The sequence below is a fragment of the Stegodyphus dumicola genome, chromosome X2 (genome assembly GCF_044657685.1).
Source record: "Stegodyphus dumicola isolate Sdum_Otavi_A_Nest chromosome X2, ASM4465768v1".
NCBI classification, from domain to species: Eukaryota; Metazoa; Arthropoda; class Arachnida; order Araneae; family Eresidae; genus Stegodyphus; species Stegodyphus dumicola.
In genome coordinates this window covers 98,756,259-98,778,147 of record NC_140781.1, presented here as the reverse complement: position 1 = coordinate 98,778,147, position 21,889 = coordinate 98,756,259, and the positions used below count along the sequence as shown (strand labels likewise).

The 21,889-nt window shown below is 29.8% G+C and overlaps 1 protein-coding gene across 3 annotated transcripts; it reads left to right on the top strand.

Annotated features, from left to right (window-relative positions):
* Positions 1-111: 111 nt before the first annotated feature.
* On the top strand, positions 112-17,461 carry LOC118186184 (transmembrane protein 107-like). 3 transcript variants are annotated; one of them, XM_035356246.2, is made up of 4 exons: positions 121-274; positions 6,090-6,190; positions 15,695-15,795; positions 16,966-17,461. In XM_035356246.2, exons 1-4 carry the CDS (start codon positions 191-193, stop codon positions 17,121-17,123), a joined length of 444 nt encoding a protein of 147 aa, XP_035212137.1. In that variant the 5' UTR covers positions 121-190; the 3' UTR covers positions 17,124-17,461. The 3 variants fall into 3 exon arrangements, with proteins under 3 accessions (XP_085664983.1, XP_035212137.1, XP_035212138.1); XM_035356247.2 differs by having other exon boundaries at positions 127-274; positions 6,094-6,190; XM_085808857.1 differs by lacking the exons at positions 15,695-15,795; positions 16,966-17,461 and adding an exon at positions 11,896-15,684 and having other exon boundaries at positions 112-274.
* The last annotated feature ends 4,428 nt before the right edge of the window (positions 17,462-21,889 follow it).

Here is a 21,889-nt window from a genome sequence, read left to right as displayed (position 1 = left end):
ATTAGTTTGAATATGTAAAATGAAGATTAGATGCTACTTTTTATGATACCAGAGTAAATGCTAGAAAGTTAGCGAAAGCTTTGGAGAAGTTTAATTCTGACTGTAACTGTAGATACATTTTTGTTTTTGTTTTTTTTTAAATCATTTTCAGCGGGAGAAAAGTATTTGTAGCGAAGAAGAATGATAAAGGATGTTGAGTAACTTGATTAGACTACGGTTTTTATGTGGTATAGTACATCTGGTGCTTTTGTTAGTAATACTAATCTGGAAACGGGTAATTATTTTGTCCTTGGCTGGAATTTTGATCATTAATGCAACATCTGTGAAATAATTTAAAAATCAAGAAATATTTTAAACGCACTTAAGTACTAAATAGTTAATTCATCCGTAATTAATCAAATCAATAATATAGTGTAAAGATTAAGAAACATTTTGATTTGAAGTACCTAAGTATTGAATATTTAATTCATCCATAATTGTTCAAGTCTGACTTTCAAATTTGTGGTAGTCATCAACGTAGCTAATCGATGTTACCATTAAACAAACATCTAATATAAATTATTTCTGTCTTAGTTTGTAAAGTGATTATTTCGAATTAGTGTAAAGTGATTATTCCGATATATTCGAAAGCCACAATTTATTCATTAAGTTTTGTTTGTTGGTTTCTTCATTTTTGAGCAGTTTAATTAATAAATTTATTACATTATGTGTATTTTACATGATGCAGTAAAACTTCTTGTGACTTGCAAACTTTAAATTACACTTTTGCGCGTGTAATTATTAAAATACTATTTTAAATTATTCTTTTAAGCTGTTAGTCAGTATTTGCAATCAAAAGGAGATAGATTTGAATGTAGAATTAATTAAAATAGTTTTTACTTCTTCAGTTGTGTGGAGCTGAAGCTTGATTTATTTAAAAATGCTTTTTCAAAAGCTGTTAAATGTATAAAATAAATAAGCTGACTATGTGTCTCGTTTTTTGCCATTCTGTCATTTTTATCAAAGTGACAACTTTGTAATATTTTTAATAGAAGCTACAAGTATGATTTTATTAAACAATCGTAGATTTTTGTTCATAATTTCTAATTTGCGTGGATGTTAATATTAGAAATGCCAAGATAATTATGTAATTATATTGCTAAATTTGTGGGATTTAAAAAAAAAAAACTTGTTCCATAATTCAATAATATATTCAGCAATATAATTCCATATTTATCTGGAATGTCAAGGTAATTATGTTATTATATTGCTGAATGTGTGGTATTTAAAAAAAAAAAAAAACTTATTCCTGAAGAAGAGGGACCTATGTCTGAATGCCTTCGAAACTGATTGTGTTTTATTAAGAAACTATGCAAAATAAGGTTTCTGTTTACAGAATTTTAAACACGTTTTAGCAGTTAGATAATGAGAGCTTTGCTAAATTGTGATGCAAAGCTATGTCATGAAGTGTGAGAAGTTTCAGAAGAAATAGTGAAATTTTTGTTTTTTAAAAGACAGGAAGTACAGTGAAAGAATTACAGAGAAAGTAATGCACAAGTTTCAGGAAATGTATGCATTGCCTTCTTTTTAAACCTTTAATTGCAGTAAAAGGTATTGTGTGCTTTTAGATAGTATTTTAGAAGTTTTTTTTTTAAAAAAGTTTGTTATTCCTTTTTAAATTATCTCTCATTCACTTCTTTAATGGGAGAAATATCTTGTGTCATTAGAAATTTTAATATCTGCATTCTGCTGACTGTCATATTCCATTGCATCCCCAGGCATTGACAATTAAATAAAATCAGGAATCAGTTTATTACTTTGATTCATCTTTTTTATGCGTGCATATCATAAATATTTTCCTAATATTCTAGCATTTAATTTAGGTTCTCATCATATTTTTAATTTTATATTTATTAAGGCAATTTAAATATCATATTTTATATTTATTAAGGCAATTTATGGCTAAATTTCGAAAGATTAAAAAAAACTCTAAAAGCGTTGAAAAATTGTTTTCTGCAGTAAATTTTAGTTAATTTTTAGAACTATCATAATATACATTGCAACCAGTACTTAAGTTTGGTTTAATTTGATTTAGGCAAAGCAGCTGAGGGCTATCTGCCTAAGGGAAGGAATGCCATCATGGAAGAATTTCTAAGGGAAAACTGTCTCATATAATGGAGAAAAACAAAAATGCCCATGCAGCAAAACCAAATTTGTGGGATTCAAACCTCGGACTGAATTACCAGTGTTCAGCGACTTTACCTCTTGGCCACTGGTGGGCCTAAAGTCAATCAGAGCCTAGATATGATACTATTTTTTAGAGAAATCATAATTTCAGCATAGGTGCACTGGAGCCATAAATCATAAGATATTATTTCATTTTTTATGAAATCAATTTGTGATATCAACAAGAAATTTTATAATTCATGTAATATTTGACTAAATTCTTCCAGTTGAATATTACATTAATTTAGGAATGGCATTTTGATCAAATTGTAATTATCAAGATGTTGCTGGAATGAAATTTGATAGTTGATCAATATTTGTATACTAAATTAACAGTGAATAATTGTAAATTTCTGTAGTAATCTGTTATGTCAATTTTTTTCATTTAAAGGTATCACTAGTTTCATGAAATCTTTGAACTCTGAATAAATAGTATGCTTAGTAATTTTAAATGTGCTGAAATTTCATTTGAAATGTTTACTTTTCGTTTCCATGCCTTTAATTTATTCACCTTTCATTCTTACATTTTTTTTATTTCATTTTAATTCAATTTATTTTATTCATCATTAATATAAATTGTTATGTCTCTATATCTCATAGTATTTTATTCAATTTTAGTTGGTCATTATTTATTGCAATATTTATTTATTTATTTTTAATGCTTATTTAGTCACTTCCATTGGGCCCAGGCACTTTAAATTAAAAAAAAAAAAAAAAAAAAATTAAATATTTTTTTTTACTGAGAAAGCATTAATTCAACAGAATTATTAGCTTTGTAAACATACATGTAGTTCTGACTGGATTGGGGATTAAATGGTGTGCAATTTGAAAAGGCCAATGTGCCAAATTAAAGTAAATACAATCCATCTTTTTAAGTATGAAATAAAGTTATAGAACAGAAAGGGAAGTGGAAGACCTTAAAGGGAAACTGGCTCATATACACATTGGGAAAACCATGAATATGTCCATGTAGCCAGCCAGTCTGCTGGGATTCAAACCCTGGACTGAACTACCAATATTCAGTAACTTCACTACTCGGACACTAGTAGGCTGAATATATTGTTTGGAGCACATTTTAGTTTGAAATGATCGCAGGGAGGAAAAATAAATTAATAAAGCTTCTTTCTGTTTTGTCTGATAGTTAAAATTAGTTTCTAATGTAATTGTAATGTCTGTCAGCCTTTGCACTGCAATATTTACTGTCTTCAGACTGTAATAAAATTTGTGATTTCTAAAAGCATTCCAGTTGCATTCAGATGGCATTTAAGGCTAGTGAGCAGTGAGCACTAAATATGAAATCATTCAGTATGTTGGGGCAGAATTTTAACACATATGGAAGATCTTCAAAATTAGTACTCTGTTATGAAGTTGACCAATGTTGCTGCAACTCTTTTGACAGCTGCTTTATGTAAACTTCCCACTTCTTATTGCAATAATAAAATTGACACTTTTCATCGATTTCTTGTATTAAACTTCTAAAATATTAAATTAATATTTTTCCTCTTTGAGATGTTTGCTATGTTGAAATATATGCCAGTGTTTTCATTTATTACTTGTATAGAAATATTCAATGATTGAAGTGATTTAATTTGTAATATGTAAAAATTTTACATTTTTATATGCAGGTTCTGTTGGTTTTTGTTAATATTTCTAAAGTTTGTTAATGCAACATTAACAATTTATTTTTAATTTAGAAGATGATTTTCTGTATTGCACAAGTATATAATTTAAGTGGATTGCCTGACAACGAGTTAGACATCTTGCAAGAATATGGAAAACTTAAAGTTGATGTTGCCATATAACAAACTTCTAAATTTCTGAGGTTTTTTTTTTTTTTTTTTTTTTTTTTTTTTTTTTATTTTTAAGTGCATGCCACATATTCTGAAACATTAAAAAAATACATGACAAAATTGACAGTTTTTCAGACTAAATTTTTTTAAATGTATGTCACATGATCTGAAAATTTACTTATAACATGTATTTCAAAGAAGCTGGTGGATGAAGTAGGCAGTGAAAGTTGGCCGAAAAGCTGATGTTCTTCGTATGTGTAGAGCCAGGCAGAATATTAAGAGCAGCTTTTTTTACTGCTACCTCCAAAACAGCATCATCATTCTTGACTGAAATTCTTTTGTGATTTTCGGGCAGATTTGTAAAGTTCTATCTGCGAATTACTCTACTTCAATGAATTCTGCTTGTACAAATTTTTGCTGAATATTAAGTATTAAAGATGCTTATTGATAATATTATTTTCTTTTCTATTTTTCCTTTCCTTTTTTTTTTTAACTTCCACCCCCTTTTCTCCTTAAACTTTTGAAGACGGGATGGCCATTATAGTGGCCATAGAGTCCTCTCTTATAAAAGACAGGGTTGTTCAGTTAGAATTAAACTTTTCCAGGCTGAAAAGTGGGGTGAAATGTCAAAACTGAAGTCCCTAGGGATTTAACCACTTATCTCTTTCAAAGATCTTCCTTTTGCAACATAGATGCACCCCTCTGAGAATCCATTAGACTACCCACAAGAATCTTTCTTGCAGATAGGAGGTAATTTTTTAAAAGGGGAAAACCATTGGGTTCAAGATTCCCCATCCTTTGGTAGCTTTTACTGCTACCAAAGCCCCGGCCTCAAAAGGTTAAATTTTCATTTACAAGAGAAAAAGATAAGCATTTTACAAATACATGAAACACAAAGAAATATGTTAAAAAGTCAGTTTCAAGTTATCTCACTATCTTGGAGGCTTTTCATGGTGCTGAGAATTACAAGATATGGGTCATATTAATTTCTTCACTTTTATCTTATTAGTAGTAATTTTGGTATATTTTATATTTGAACTATTTGGCTTTAAGGAACAATTCCCCCCCCATAAAAAAACTAAATTTATATAAAATTTATTTAATGGTTTATTAATATAGCAAGAAAAATGGAGGAATACTTTAATAAGGAAAATGAGAAAGGTGCGGGAAGGAGTAATACTTATCATGCATATTCATAATCAGGAATGGCAATAAAATTATTTGACCCTCCAAATATTAGAGCCATAAATATGTTTGATAAAATTTGTTTGAAGATCTCTAAGGTTATTATTAGCAGTGATATGCTATTTCAAAAATGATTTAGTTTTAGGATTATGATGTTTTTATTAAAGCTTGTTATTAATTATTATAAGTTTCTATAGATAGAGATCAAATTAATGCAGTCTTCCCATAATTTAAAATCTGGTGAATCTCATATTGGAATTACTATTTCAGCAACAGATTCCTTATTTTGGAACTCTGAAATTTATATTATTCATCTAGTAAATGTATAAAAACGTAACTCCTCTATTAGTATGCAAAGTAATAATAATATGAAAATATATTAATATATGCATATTTCTTAATAATATGAAAAATTTCATATTATTAAGAAATTAAATTACATTAATGATAGTATTGAAAATTAGTCAATTTAAATTACATTAATGATAGTATTGAAAATAATCATTTTGTAAACAAGTTTCCATTAGTAACACTTAGTTATTTCTTTCTGTACTCCTTGCAATAATATAATTGGGAAATATTTGAACTATCTTGTCACTTATTATAAATCAAGGAAACACAGAATAGACTCGTCTTTTATGATTAATCTATGATTATAAACTTTTGTTTAAATGTTACGCCTGTTTCTATTAGAAGATTTTAAACATTTTCAATCTGCCCATTGCTTTCCCATAAAGTAATTGCTGTTATTATTTTGGGTATTTTGCCTAATACCACATTGAACTTTTGCCATTAAACTTTATACAATCTTATCTGATTCTGTAAAATTATTTAAATTTCACAGAATGATTAATGATATTTAAATGATTAATAAAATTCAGTTTTAATATATATCTTATATTAACCTAGGAAGAAATAGCAAAGAAAATAGTACCTGTGCACTTGCTTGATTTCAATAATGGACTGAAAACAAAATCTCTTGAAGACATTCTTGCTGCAGAAATTGAAAAGTAAGCTTATAGTTATCAGTTTTTTTAAAAAATTGTGAATTAGCTCTTTTTGTTTCTTATTGGTTTATATGGATTATGTATAGTTCTTTTATAGTTTCTTTTTATTGATATGCATATTCGTGTAGGGGAAGTTTCTGTAGACAAGGATTTCTAAAATATATTGGTTTCTAGATTTTTTTTTATTATTTTATAAAAAAAATAATTTTTAAAAATTTAATTTTTTAAGAAAAAGTTTAATTCTTGACTTTACTTGCTTGTTACTCAAAAGACTTCATTAGTATTTTCCTTTTTGAACTTTAATTCTTAAATGTTAATACTTAAATGTTAATTTCTAAGGGTACCACTTTATTGGAATTACTTTTGGTTTTGACATTTACCCTTGCCTGCATGAATGACGAAACACGAATTGAATGATTGGAGAGTTAGGTATGAAGGCAACTTCCCCTTGATAAGTCTATCTCCTGCCTACTCTACGGTCATTCACATATGCATTTTTTTAAAAATTGTTTAATTTAATTTTAATTTATTAAATTAGTAGATTTATTTTCATGGATAGATTTTGCACTTGATTTGCTTATGCTTCTGAATTTAAATGCAAGGTTCGTACGGTCCTTAAAAGTCCTTAATTTTTTAAAAAATGATTTTTGGTCCTTAAAAGTCCTTAATTTTGGCCAAAATGAATAAACGGTCCTTAATTTTGCTCATTTGACGTTTCTTAGCATTTCTAATGATTTCCATTCTAAGTGTGAATTACGATTTCTCATGAATATGGAATTAAAATTACACGGCTCTTAACCAATATGTTGGCGGATTTGCATTGCAAACGATAAAAAAAAAAAAAAAAAAAAAAAAAAAAAAAAAAATTAGCTACTCGAACGAAAGTATCGGTGTCTGATTGGCTGTTCACCCAATCTTTCGAAACAGGTGTTATCCATAAATTTAGGCAGATTGTGACGAAAGCGTGAAGCCGGAAGTTCTGGCGAAAGTGATGATGAAGGTGCTCGAGAAAAAAAAAAGGGGGGTGATTCTGAAAATATTTGCCAAAATTAGAGCAATCCCAACCTGGAAAGCCACAACCCTTCCGACTACAATAGGAACGAGATGCCTGGAAAGTGCATTTTCAATAAACTGTGGCTTCATCAAGCTGACTACAAAGACTGGATATTGATGGATGGCAATCCTTAAATGTGGTCTTTGTCTGAAACAAATTGAAATTTCTAGAATGGGAGAGTCAGCGCTGAAAATTCACATGAAAATTAAGTTTCGTTTTATCATTTCAATTTGTTTTTACATGGTTTTGCTTAGCTTAATTTCTGTGTTTGTTTCAATTAAGCCATAAATTAATTTTTTATCACCTTCTATGGAGTTTATTCTCTTTTGCACATACTATGTGTATGGGATATCGGGATTATGAATTTATTTCTGCAGAGGGTTTGTTATCGATTTCGCGGGAAATCTGTTGGCTCCATTTCGATTTTAGGTCGCCAAGGGCAAATTCGGTAACGCTAGCCGAGAAAAAGTGAAGTTCGGAAATACGTTTTGAAGCTTCAATAGACAATTAAGTATTTGGTTTAAACCTATGTTGTTGATAGTAATGCATAATTTTTGCTAATGGCAATACAATTATTAGTTGAAAATAACTAACTAATTACAAATTTTTAAATATTTTTAAAGCTGAAAACAACTAATTGAAACTAATTTTCCTGAATTAACTAGACGCAAAATTAACTTTCATGAATTACTAAAGTTATTGGGTAGAAGTTTAACTGAAAATATACATTCCGTATTATATATATATATATTTATAGAGTACAAAGTCCGAGGTCTGGACTCGTCGGGACTTCGGCGATCCCAGATTTGAGATTTTTCCGGATATTAGATCATTTTAAATATACTAAGATGGCACGTAGAAATTATAAAATTGAAAATATGAAATCGTGATTTATGAAATAATGAAGCATTTATGATTTAAAGGGTATCAAAATTTACAAAAGAAAAGAGCTTAATATTTATATGTTTACTTTATTAAACATTTCTTTCAATGTGAGCTGTTTGATTTGTTTTCTCTGCTAATACTTTCGACTAATACTATAGACATATAATTTCTTGTTCAGTTATTAAGTTCCATTGTTCAAGTCCTGTAATTGCTGTGTCGAGAATTCCGAATAACTTGTCAATCAAAATTTTTTCTCGTTCAGTAACCTCTATGTTACTTTCTTCACTATCGGTAGCTGTATTTTCTGGATTTAGAACTATACTACAGATTTCGCCTTCCGTTAATTGATTGATGATTGGGCATTGTCATCGCAATGAAAAACTTCTGTTTAACTTCGCTAAATTCTGCCGCCTGGTGCGGCCATGTGAGATCTGGCGCTGGTTCTGGCTTTATGTGAATAACAAATCAGTTATTCTTAATTCAAATAGCACTAAATATAATCGTTTGTCCTATGAGTATCATTAACAAAATCTATTTTTAGCATAAGGAAAGAAATTTCTGCTAAATCTTCCCTTGTCAACATTTTAGCGCATTAAACTTAAATCTGTAATCGGATAATACTCTGTTATTTGGCGTCGCTGCATGATTCATCACTCAAGTTGTCATCCGTTGATAAACATGTGGTGATGAAAGCAAAATACAATAAATAATGATTTGCGATTTCGGCATCAAGGATATAAAATATTAGTTGGTGTAAAATTAACAAATGTTTTGGTTTGAGATTATGCCAAACAGATACGCAGCTATGGAGTCAAGTTACTAATCACACAAATTTATGCTAAAATAATTATTTCTTCAATAATAAGATATTTTATTTAGGGCCAAACTGAGATTAAGAATCGGGATTTCCGGCATGTTTTTTATGATGAGGAAAAAAATCTAATGCGCGTGCGTAAAGCATACCCCCTTCCCTTCAAAAAAGCACTAAAAAATTGGTTGGTGGTGGCTTTGAGGTCCGGATTTTAGATCATTCCAGATATTGGATGTCCGGGTCTCGGACTTTGTACTGTATATATATATACATCTTTCAAAATATAACTTACCAGTATGGATTCACTCTTTTAAAATAATTGTACTTTAATTAAACTTAGGAGATAATCAATTAATCAATATTGTTTAGGAAATAAATTATATATATATATAGTAAAAAATGTATATTTTCACTATTCAAGTATTCACTGTGACAAGTATTCTTATCTTGTCACATGAACAGGCCTCTGTGGAAAGGGGCTTCTCTGTAAATAAAGCAATTGAAATTGAAAATTTAAGTGACTCATCATACATTTTTCAACGCACAGTATTTGATTACATAAAATTTTCTGGAGGTGTTCTTAATATCGAAATTAATAAAGAAATTAGATCAGCAGCAGCTTCTTCAAGAAGTGGAGTTCGTTATTTAGAAGTTCAGTATTTAGAAGAACAAAAATCTTTAACTAAATCTGAAAATTCAAAGAGGAAAAGAAATATTATTGAGGAAGAAATTGATTATATGGAGCAGACGAAAAAATTTCTTCAAAGGGACATTAAAGATATTAATGAAGAAGTAGATGCTTTAGCAGATGAAGCTGAGACCAGCAGGAACATTGATTTGTTTATCAAAGCAAATGAACTTAGAAGAATAGTTAAAGAAAAGGAAATAGACATAAATAAATTAGATGTTAAAATAGCTGAAAAGATTTCAGATTTAAAAAAAGCACAAATGTTTTGTATCTTTTATTGTACAGTTTATTATTCTAGTATCTTTCAAAAAACCAAGGAAATAAATTGTATGTTTACAAATCAGTTATTTTAATCTGCAAAATATTCTTACATTGTGATTGTAATAGTAGTTGACTGTGTTTAAATAAATATCAAATAAGTTAAATAATAATCATGTAAATCTCTAAAATAGTGACTGTTATTAGTGTAAAATACACTTATACATGTTTTTCAAGAAATTATGTTCCTAATTTAATGTTATCTACTTCATAACTTGTAGGGAGTTAGTTTAATTTTCAAAATTGTTTTATGGTAAGTATTAAATTGAATTTAATAATAGTGCATAATACACACTTCTGTTAGTTTCTTAAAGTGAAATTACAAGCATGAAGTCTGTTGTATGGATAATTGCTTTATTCTATTCATTTTTTTGTTTGCTGATAGGTCCTTAATTTTTTCTTTGATGGTCCTTAATTTTCATGTAAGGAAATGTGTACGAACCCTGAAATGATATTGTAGATTAGTTCGAGAATTAAATCTTTTACATGTTTGCACATTTTTTAAAATTATTTTGGCTTTTTTCCTTTTTTTAGTATTTAAATTTGCTTTTTTACTTTTATACGTATTTGTTAAGAATTTAAATTTGTTTAAATTTAAATTCCATTCCTTGCAGCAATGGCACAAAGAATATTTAATTAAATATGTATTTAAATTTAATTTTTTAAAATTAAATTCAATTTATTCTTATAGTTATCAAGATGCTATATCACATTTTCAGTAATTCTCATTGTTTAGTGATTTAAAAAGTTGATTATAGTTATCTAGGGGTTATTTTAAGTTTTCTATTCTCATTGTTAAGTGATTTTAAAAGCATTTTAAAAATATCTTACTAAGAAAAATCTTTTGTTTCAAGTATTGTCTCTTGAAGTTAACTCTCACATATATTTTAAATATATAAATATAAAACATTTAACAAGTTTTATATTTTTAAATATTTTATATTTTCTCATGTATATTTTCTCATATATTTTTTCTCCTTGCATATCCCCTCCCAGCTTTTTTGTTCCAGATTCTGAAAATTAAAAAAAATATTCATGTAATACAGGGTTTGTACAGTCCCTAAGAGTCCTTAAAAGTCCTTAGATTTTTTGGAATTGATTTTTGGTCCTTAAAAGTCCTTAATTTTGGCCAAAATCAGCAGAAGGTCCTTAATTTTAATCATCTGAAATTTCTGTCTGTTATTACGACTGCCATTTTGAGTGTGAATTAGCATTTTGGAGGAATACTTTTTGGCGATTCGCTGTCATATATGGTTATCTTTTGAATGGGTTAATGGGTTTTTAAATTGTTTCTAATATAAATGATGGGATACTCGAGTTTCTAAGCAAGAAGTGAAACATAAACATTTCGAAATTCATTTTTTCTAATAAAGAGCTCTTAAACAACTTTTCGCTTTTGGGGATGTGAATTCTTTTATTAAACGGTTCTACATTTGGTGACTTATCAACATTTTGGCAATTTTAAGATCAGTTTCTAAAGAAAATTTTTAATTTCGAGATCTGGGAATTTTTTGACGATTTTTTTAAAAACATCGTAACATTGATAAATTTCATTAAAATAATGGTAATATATTGAAATTAAATTAAAAAAATAACATTAAAATAAAACATTTTTATTTTTCGCTGTCATATTATAAAGTTTCATTTTGGCAACTTATTATAAAATATTTTGAATCTGAAAAATAAATAAGGTATAATGCTATAAAGCACAATTTGCGAAACAGCTCTTAACAAAAGCAAAATTAGCTATTTAATTAATTAAAAATGTCTTCTTTTTAATTTTTTCATAGTAATAGTTTTTCCCATGTAATTGTTTCAGAATATTCAAACTTCTCAGAATATGCATCAGTTTCTTCTATAAAATTAATTTTACACCTTTTCCCTCCTTTTTTTTTCCCAAAGTATTTCCGGCTTTTTGCTGTTACAAATTGGTAGGGATAATTTTTCTTTAGGATTTTAGACATTGCAGCTTGGAAAGTTTAGAAGGATTTGAAGGCAAGATTTATAGACCCACGATTATACAAGATTCGAAAAATATGTGACAGAATGAAAAATATCTCCGTGGTATCAACATGGATGTATTTTACAGAAAGCTTGTGATGAATTTCATACTTTTTGGAGAACGTCTGGAAGAACAATGAAAACAATATTTGAATGCTTTACTTCTGATACTAGAATCTTTTCCTCAACATGTTTATCATCCCTTTATTTTCTTTACTTTTCACTAGACACAAGCATGGAAAATATCAAAAATGCTTCTAATCTTATCACTTGGGCAGGCATTATAGAAAGAGATTTTTTTATTAATAAAGAAATTGAAAACATACAATTTAAAAGATTCATATAATATGTATTAATGCATCATACACAGAGCGGGCACTAGGAATTTTCCCACCTGATGAAATCTCTGTAGATCCTAAATTCTGCTGCCTGGTGCCTTTTTAAATTCTGCTTTCAATGCCTGTTCTAAATTCTAAAAGTTTTACCATTTCTAGATTTTGTTGTTCCGTGTGTCACTAAATTTAAAAAATTCTGTCACACCAGCTCTGTACCCGGCCTTTACCATCTATATTTCATATTTCTTCTGAATATTCATATTACTAAAGAAATAAAATTAGCCACTTTTTCTATATATTCTAAATGCATTTAGTGTTTTTTAGAATAACAGAAATCCTTAATTAAATACTAAAATTCTAAAATGAAAAGGAAACGTGTTGTAGAAAGAAACTGAATACATAAAGAAAATTATTATTCAAAGGTATGTGCAGTTATTATTATGTAAATTACCCAATTGTTTATGATTTCAGCCTTTACTATAATTTCTACTTCCTCATATGATAGAGTTACTGGACCAGATAAAATTAAAATTTAAATTGTATAATCTTTGACCACTAGTCCACATTTTTAAATTTGAATTAGACTGTTCGTATTTAATTACGTCACCGTGAACTGTAATTGATTTTGCTAGCATCAGAACATGAAGGCATGTTCTAAGTTCTTTCTAAATAAGAGACTTATTTAAACCTTCATCTGATATTGTAGTTATTTTCAGACATAACAATAATTTGCTTCATGTATGTCTGACGTTTTGGACTATTTAACTTTTACCAGATCAAGTAAACCCTCATAGGTACATTGTGGAGAGGTTGATAGGTTAGAAGATAAATCACGCAGAAATTAGCGAGAGCATTGGTTTGCATATTGAGACAAATCTCTAATTCTTAGGAAAGATGCTTTAAGAGAAGGAAATCGATGTAAACTAGCCAAATTCTAACTCAGAAGTCAAACAACAAAAGCCAAATGTTTGGGAAGGCTTCAAATTAAAATGAAGGATAAATATTTGCAGTGTTGTTGTTACAAAACATAAATGTTTTGTAGCTTTTAATATGTAATTATCCTAATATCATTTAAGCATCAATGTCATAAATTACATGTATTTTAAACTGTGAAATTTTATTTTATTTTGATTTTAATAGGTCTTTTTAACAAATATTGTTAAAAATTAAAATTTAATAGTGGCCATGTAAATCCATAATAACTAAGGTGATCTAACTACATAATTTAATTATTTATAACTAACTGCTTACCCTTAAAATTATCTCTACATGTTATTGCATGAGTTGTAAACTTATAAGAAGTTTCAATATTATAAAGAATAAGATACAAAGAGCATCTAGTGCAACTTAAAGGTCTCTCTAGACAAGTAGTAGCAGTGAAAACATTCCGTCTTTTGATATGAATCATGCTGATTATGTATGATCTTACTTCTCATTTTAACCTATGCCATTTGACATAAAATCTGCCTGCTATTTACTAATTTACCTGCTAATTACTATGCTACTGATCAAGTATGTGACAAAATGAGATATTAAAAAAAATCAACATAAAGCTAACTGTTAGTGAAACATAGATGTCACTTATCTTCTTTCAAATATTTCCTGCTGTTATAAGTGTAAAATGTTTAATGATACTTGATAAATAGCATAAAGTTTATTAATTCTCAAACTTATTAATATTTATGTTAACTAATTCATGTTTAGTAATAATGCATGCTACTTAGGGATCTATTTTATTTTTAGGATGGTATTTCAAAAGTGAAATTCGGGCATTGATAATATTTTTAATTGAATTTATCATTTCCCATTTGCTCATAGGTCCTTAAAATTTTCATTAATGGTCCTTAAAAGTCATTAAAAGTACTTAATTTCCGTGTGCAGAAATGTGTAGGAACCCTGTAATACTCGCAAATAAATTGTGTTTTGATTCTTCATCAAGTGCTGTCATCTATCACTCCAAATCCATGAACCTATAGAATGCAAAAATATTGTAGTAGAATTATGTATTTTATTACTTATTTGTTTTTTGCTTTTAGGATCATAATTTCAGGGATTATTTTGTGTTTGATCGAATTTGTGGCCTTATATTTTATGCTATTATATTTTTGTTTTATATTATTCTCTACATTGTAGATTTTTGAATTCTGAGTTTTCAGAATGTTTGAGTTGTAAAATAGTTGTAGCAGGATGCAAGATGAGAGCAAATTTGCTTCTGATGGACCTTTGCAACAATTTTCAGTTACAAGTGGGCAACAATTTACAGTTTCTTTCCTTCTTGACTTTCTGAAAGATTGGGGAAAACACATTCTCAAAGCCATATAACCAATTCTTCCAGAAGCTACAGTATATAAGTTTGCTGCAGTATATATAATAAATAGAAGTTCAAAGCTAGGGATTTAGTTCTTAATGAGCTGCAAGGATTAGCAGCTAACTGGATTTCGAATTTGAGTTTACTCTGTGAATGAAGTTTGAGAATTGAGAGCATTTTTTATGTGCTAAGGAAAAATTGCTTAGTATCCCCATTTTCCTTGAGCTATTTCTAGTCATTTTTTTGTGCTGTGTGTCATGAATTTTTATAGTAAATCATCAATTTCTTCATGCTTATCCAGAGTGATTGTTTAAGGAGATATCAACAAATTCATGGCTCATCATGATAAGTATTTAAATTTTAGTATATAAATACTTTCTTTAGTTTTTATTTTCACATTACAGTGGTTGAATGACTATGTTCATTTTACAGTAATGAATTCTGTCTGTATTTCTTTAATATTTTATTTTGATCTAAAATGATACTGTAGTTGATTATTTTAAAGACATATTTGGAAAAATAAGTTATGATGTTTAAAATGTAACTTTTTTTTTAACAAATCCCAGTTTTATTTTTCATAAAAAAATTTAAAGTTTTACTTTATAAATGAAATAAAGACTCACCTTACAAATTAAAATTTTGGATCTTTCCATTGTAGGACAGCAAATGCTAAAATTTTTTTTCTATAACTCTATGTATGCCAATACATTCAGAAGAACTTTCAACATCAGCTGAATTTGAAGTAGTAAAATATTTCTAAACATCATAAATATATCTCTTAGGTTAATTATTTCAGTAAAGAGAGAACAACACAGAATGACATTCATTAATAACATTTTTTTGACAATACTTACTTTGAAAACAAGAAAACAGTTATAAAAGTTAAGAACTATATATTTAATTTAGCATGGCCGATAGGTAATGTTGTACTTATATGAATTTTTTTCTGTAGGAAATCATGTAAAAAATGTTATTGTGTAACAAAATCATATTATATGTTTCTTATGACTATGAATAAAAAAAAACTGTGAATTAAAAGTTATTCAGGTTTATATAGTTGAACTACTGTTTCAGTTGTCTATTTAAGTTATTTAATTTTCCCCCTAGATTAACAATTTTCTTAGGTAGCAGCATAGCTTTAATTGTTGCTGAGCTTTGTTTATTTCTTGGAGGACTATCAATGTTCACAAATTGGCAGTGTCAGCTTTGTATCCTTTGTTACCAGCATTTAATCATTCTTCAATTTCTTTCAAAACTGAATAAGCTTTAAATTATTTGATTTGTGATAGATTGCATTTTTACTCAGAGTTATGCATACATTAGTTTAAAAGAAATTTCCCCCCATTATTTTGATTTTTCCTAGAACTAACACACTAGTGCTGAGTACAGTTTTTTCTTTCAGGTCATTGATACAGTATTTTCGATTAAAAGTTTTACTCATAGACCTGTTGAAGTACTAGAAAAACATTCCAAATAATTAAGGTAAAATAACATGCCAAGAAACAAAAATCACTGTTATATTTGCAAATTTTCAGAGAACTATTTTTGATGGTTTTTATCGAACCATCATTCTCAGCTGCCAAGTGCAAATGAACAAGATAAGATGAGATTCCTTCAGACTTTAAAGAAGTTATGTTTTAATTTTCTTGTTTCATCAATAGACGGCACCAGTAGCTTAACTCCTGCCCAGCCATTCTTATCTACAGTCTAGCCATTTTTATCTCTATATCTTATCTCATTCATTTGCATGGCAGATGAGAATGATGGTTCCGTAAAACCATCGAAGCTAGTCCTGTGAAAATTTGCAAATGTAACGCTGGATTTTGTTGTGTGACTGAATTAATACAAGCATTCCCAATATTGGTTTTTTAACTCTCAGAGAATATCTGCTGATTTTTCTCTTTAGTTACTTTAGAACTTGGATAAATTCTTATGCCTTCTGTTCAATCATACTTGGAAGTGTGTGGGGTTTATCCGTGATTTGCTAATATATTTTTCAAAAGGCTGAGAAGCCTGTGCTCGATATCTCAAGTTATAGGGCCTAACAACTGTGTTATATGATTTTGAATTTTTAACAAATTGATGACTAAAATAAAAGAAAATTACCATCATAGGTTTTATAATTGCTTTTAACAAAATGAATATGCTGGTATATTTTATCTTGTGTATAAGTTGATTCAAGAATGAGATAGAAATTTACTTATATTTGCCTAATAAAAACTTAGATAATGAAAGGTAATTTTTGTATCATTGCCAAAAATATGTTTTATTATATGTGTATTTAATAATTCTGGATATATTGTGGGAGAATGCTTATTATTATTATTATTTTTTTGCTTATAAATATTTGGTCCTATTTCTTCTTAATGATGACTTAGCAATATTATGTCACTTCACTGGAGCATGTGCCTTATACTATATATTGCTTAAAAGATGGGAAGAAGAAGTTTTCATTGTTGTTTTTACACTTTGTATTGTTTTACCTGCAGTGACTGAAGTTTTTAATTTATTTCGGTACTGCGTAAGAAATATGTAAATTGATTTAGATTGATGAATATGAAATGCTGACTTTTCATGCTTAGCATCTCACTCATTATGTGTTTTTATTTACTAAACATTTTAAAAAATCATGCTTTGTTATAAATGTCAGTTTCTCAACTGTGAAAATGCTTTTGTATATAGAAATATGTAATTTAATTATATATTCTGTATATAGAAATCTCTAATAATTTTGTATGTGGAGTTATAGCCATTTTGAAATATCCCAACTGCACTGTGATGCCATAATTATTTATAAGAAATTATTCTTTTGCTTGCATCAAATATGTAAATTTGACTGGATTAAAATAAAATTTCACTTTTTTTTATGAGAAAGGACAATGTTTCTTCATTGAATTTTAGATGTATGTTAATTGATTCTGAGGTTTGGATTGTAACTAAATGAAGTATGCAATAAATGAATGGAAAAATTGTAATGAGATCTGATACGCCCGCTGATACGTGGAAACGTTAAAACCACCTCTACATTATGCAAATTTTTGTGGCTGTAACCGATAAGTGTCCACATTGTGATATATACTGTGTCTACAAAAGTCTTTATCTGTCCATTATTTTTGGAACTGTTGTTCATAGACATATACTTCTAGTTAAAAAATGTTTTTAATGATGTGAAGATTCATTTTTTATATTTTTAAATAAAAAAAATTGTTTATGAAATCTAATTTTTTACACGTTTCTCCGGTCTCTGTACTTCTGTTTAGGAAAATTTTGTACTCATTACAAACAATCGTTTCAAATAATGTTATCCATTTTCAGCAACAGTTCTTAGGCCTTTTTTTTTTAAGTATACTCCTTAAATTTCTTTTTTTGTATGTTTATGTGGTTGTAACGAAAGTTTTCCACTAAAAAATGTTCTTAATAAAGTTAGGGGGAAAAAAAAACGTGAAAGCAGTACCTTTAGTGAAGGTAGTAATCACCACCCAAATCTCTGATTTTTTGCCAACGTTTTGGTAGTTTTTTAAAGCTTTCGGCCCAGAAAGTTGGTGGCAATGAGTCCAAAAACATATCAACCTCTTTCGAACGTCCTGTGCAGAATGTAATATAGCACCAACAAGATGTAGCTGCAGATGTGAAAGAAAGCTAGAAGTCCGATGTCGGGATTGTAGGGTGTGTGTGCCAAAAGATCCCATTTGAATCCGTAGAGTCCAGCTGGTAATGCAGACACACGTGGTCTTGCATTATCTTGATGGAACATTACCTTTTTGTGCCGGAAATTAGTAATACCACGGCAATCCCACCAGATACAAACCATGACCTTTTTGTTAATCAAATTGCGCTTTGCAATACTGCCGTTGAGTTTACCGGGTGCAGACCAACCCTCTTTTTGGCCTGTGTTGTTGAAGTAAATCCACTTTTAATGACAAGTGATGATCTGGTGCAGAATTTTGTCTTTGCATTGATATTCGAGTAGATTAGTGCATGTCCAAACACGTCTGTCCTTATCTGTTTGAGTCGACTAATGCGGCATCCAGCGATTGAACTTGTACGTCAAGTTTATGCAGTGCATAGCATGACTAATGAACATGGCACTGACGTCTAACTCCTTAGCAAGCTCTTGAGTGGTTGCATACTGATCTTCCACAAGTTCTCTGGCTGGCCTCATCAACATCATCACGCTGGCCAGACCGCTCTGCTTCTTGATTGTTATAGTCCTTGCTTTTGAACTTTTGGTACTAAACCTTCACAGCGTCATATGATACAACATTAGTACCTAAAGCTGTACACATAATTTAGTGACATTCTGTAGCTAAAGTACTGAAAGTAAATGATGGTTCTAATCTGGTAGCATGATAGTTCCATTTCAGACATATTTTACTTAATGATATCGATATTTGTTTTTACAAATTTCACAACACAGTGTTTTAAAGAAGTCTTTTTCTTTCAAATGCCAAAAATCGTTTGACAAAATATGATTAAACATGCCAATGTGGGAAACTTTTGTTAAAACCCAATATTTACATTGTAGAGTTCAAAAAATTCACTTTTATGTGAAAACTGGATTAGTAATAACTTCACAGTAAAGGGTTAAAAGTAACCTTTATTAACTCTTTAAAATTTACAATGTGTGAACTCGATGCTAACAAACTACACCTCTTCTTGGGCGGTAACTTTAATCAGATAATGAAACTAAAAATTTGAAGATATGAACAAGTGATAGAACGAAACTACAGTGGTGCCCGAACTAAAAGGGTGGTGGATGATGAATCTCCCCACCAGGATTTGGCGATATGGTCCCTTAAAAAAAACCTCAGTTGCTCTTTAAAAGGGGGGGGAAGTATATAAAGTATTTCTCCCGTCTTCCTAGTGTGGTGATCTGCACGCTGAGTGCATATTCCTGAGGTCTGTGGTTCAATTCCCGGTGAGGGCATTGCTCATTTTTCAACTCACCTGCTTCCAAAAAAGTACGTAATGTCTCTACAACATCTTTCTCTAAAATAAAATTATGCAAACTCTGCAAAATCTAGATGTGATGGCACAAAATCTAATGTTATTTTCGCATTTAGATTGTGTAATTAAGAAACTTCATCATGAAATATGGAAAACCATTATAAATTTTGATGTGGTCTACGAATTCGGCAGAAAAGGCATGATAGTATGAGACAAAAAGTTTTTTTCCATTACTGCACCATTTTTCTTACAGGTTCACATCACTACATCATTTTTTCCACAATTACAAAACAGTGCAGTGCTTAAAAGTTTAATTCTTTTTAAGCATTTGGTTTGAAAAGCATTTAAACACCTGTTTCTATGCCAGTATGCCCACAAACTTCTATTTATCATAGCCTAATTTTCACCTTGTTCATAGCGTTTTTTTTAGTCAGTTTTAAACTTATTAACCATTCAGGGAAAGAAAGGTCATGGTCAATGCATTTAACATCGTGGAGAGCTGATTACAGAAGAGATAGCTTTTGCTTTCAAAATAGAATGGATCACCAGCCACTGAGCGGTATGTCTGCTGAACACTGGTAGTCCAGATCACCACCTAGGTAAAATATTATGTACTAACTCAATCTTACAAACTTAGAGGGATGATATAGTACTCATCAAAGGGTGAAAATTGATAAAATGCTTCTGGAGATGGACAAACTGAGACAAGAAAGAAACACTCCAGAAAATTATTTATTGTGCAGAATAGGTACAACACAGCTCGTGATATCTAGAGAAAACAAAAATTTTACAAGTGTTCAAAGTGTCAACCATGGACATTGTCAGACAGAGTACATCGAAGGAGGAATAACTGGGCGGACACGCTTGAGGATTACGGAAGTTTCCTGCATTTCTGCTGCAGTGGTCACAATTATGTGCTACTATTTCTTCTGTTGTTTCTACTGGCGTCTCATAAATGAGGGATTTCATCTGTCCCCATTTATGAGGACTGCATCAAGGTGGTTACGCACATCCACAGAAAAATGAGGCGGAACACCATTGTGCATGTACCAAATTTGTTGCTGCATGCATGCTTGTGTCACAGAAAGCAAACCTGGTAGGATATGTATGAGATATCAATTTGTCCATGTCAGGAGATAACAAAATTATTTCACATGGTTAAATCAATATTGATAATGGATCCCGATACATTGTATCGACTTAATTGCAGGATCATATGTATTACTTTTTATAAAATGAATCAGCAAAAACTAAAATAATGCAGGAGTTTTGTTAATAGAATCTCCACTCACACAGCACAACACATGGTTAACAACTGACAGACAGTCTCTCTTTTTAGTTCAAAGTTATAGTTAAATTACAATTAAAACACAGAGTGAAAAATTTGTAACTTACAACAATTAATCAAACAGAAAAATTATAAAAAACACGTTACAAATTACTTTGCAATATTTACAATGAAACAGTACTTTTTCTTTCCAATTAATCATTACTTTAAAATTTATTTTTATTTTCTGCAATTTCACACTAGCAGGCAAGCCATTTTCGAAACTGTGAATAAACTGCTTCCTGCATAGTGCAGCCATCTGGTGGTGAGATAATGAAGTGAAAGGTGTTCTAACAGATATTCCGCAGGAAACTAAGGTAAGTTGAACCATTGAGACAGTCAGGCAGCAAGTATGGGCCCACCAGGTTATCACCGAGAATGCCGCACCAGATGTTGACATTGAACCGATGTTGCACATTTTGCGGGACAATGGCGTAAGGATTCTGTGTACACCAAATATGAGCATTGTGCATGTTAAACATGCCATCTCGGGTAAATGTAGCCTCATATGTAAACAGTACTTTGGAGGTAAATTGTGGATCATTCCTCATTGTGTCCGTTACCCAGCGTACAAATTCCAGCCGACGAGGATAGTCACTTTCGTCAAGTGCTTGTACCTTCTGTATGCGAAAAGGGTGCATCCGTTCATTGCGTAGAACTCTCCACACCATGGACCTTATAAGAAATAGACCAACCCAAATGGCTTTTCTTCCTCTTCTGATGCATTCTCGGCTGTCACCTTGACCACATCCAGAGGAGTAGGGACGACTTGCAGAAACTTACAATAGTTGGCTATTGCAGTGTGTATAATTGTCAAGAAAAAGTTGATTGTAGCGCCTCATTTCACAAATTAGAGTTTTTAGATATTTTTATTTTTGAAACTGAGATTGATTTTTAAAAATTTAGCACATTTATCAAGCATATTAACATTCCAAATAATTATAAAGATGTTGCATGCTTTCAGGCCTGGCTATTTTTTTTAGCTTTTCGTATGCTGTAAGGAAATTTATAACTACTACTTTTAGAAA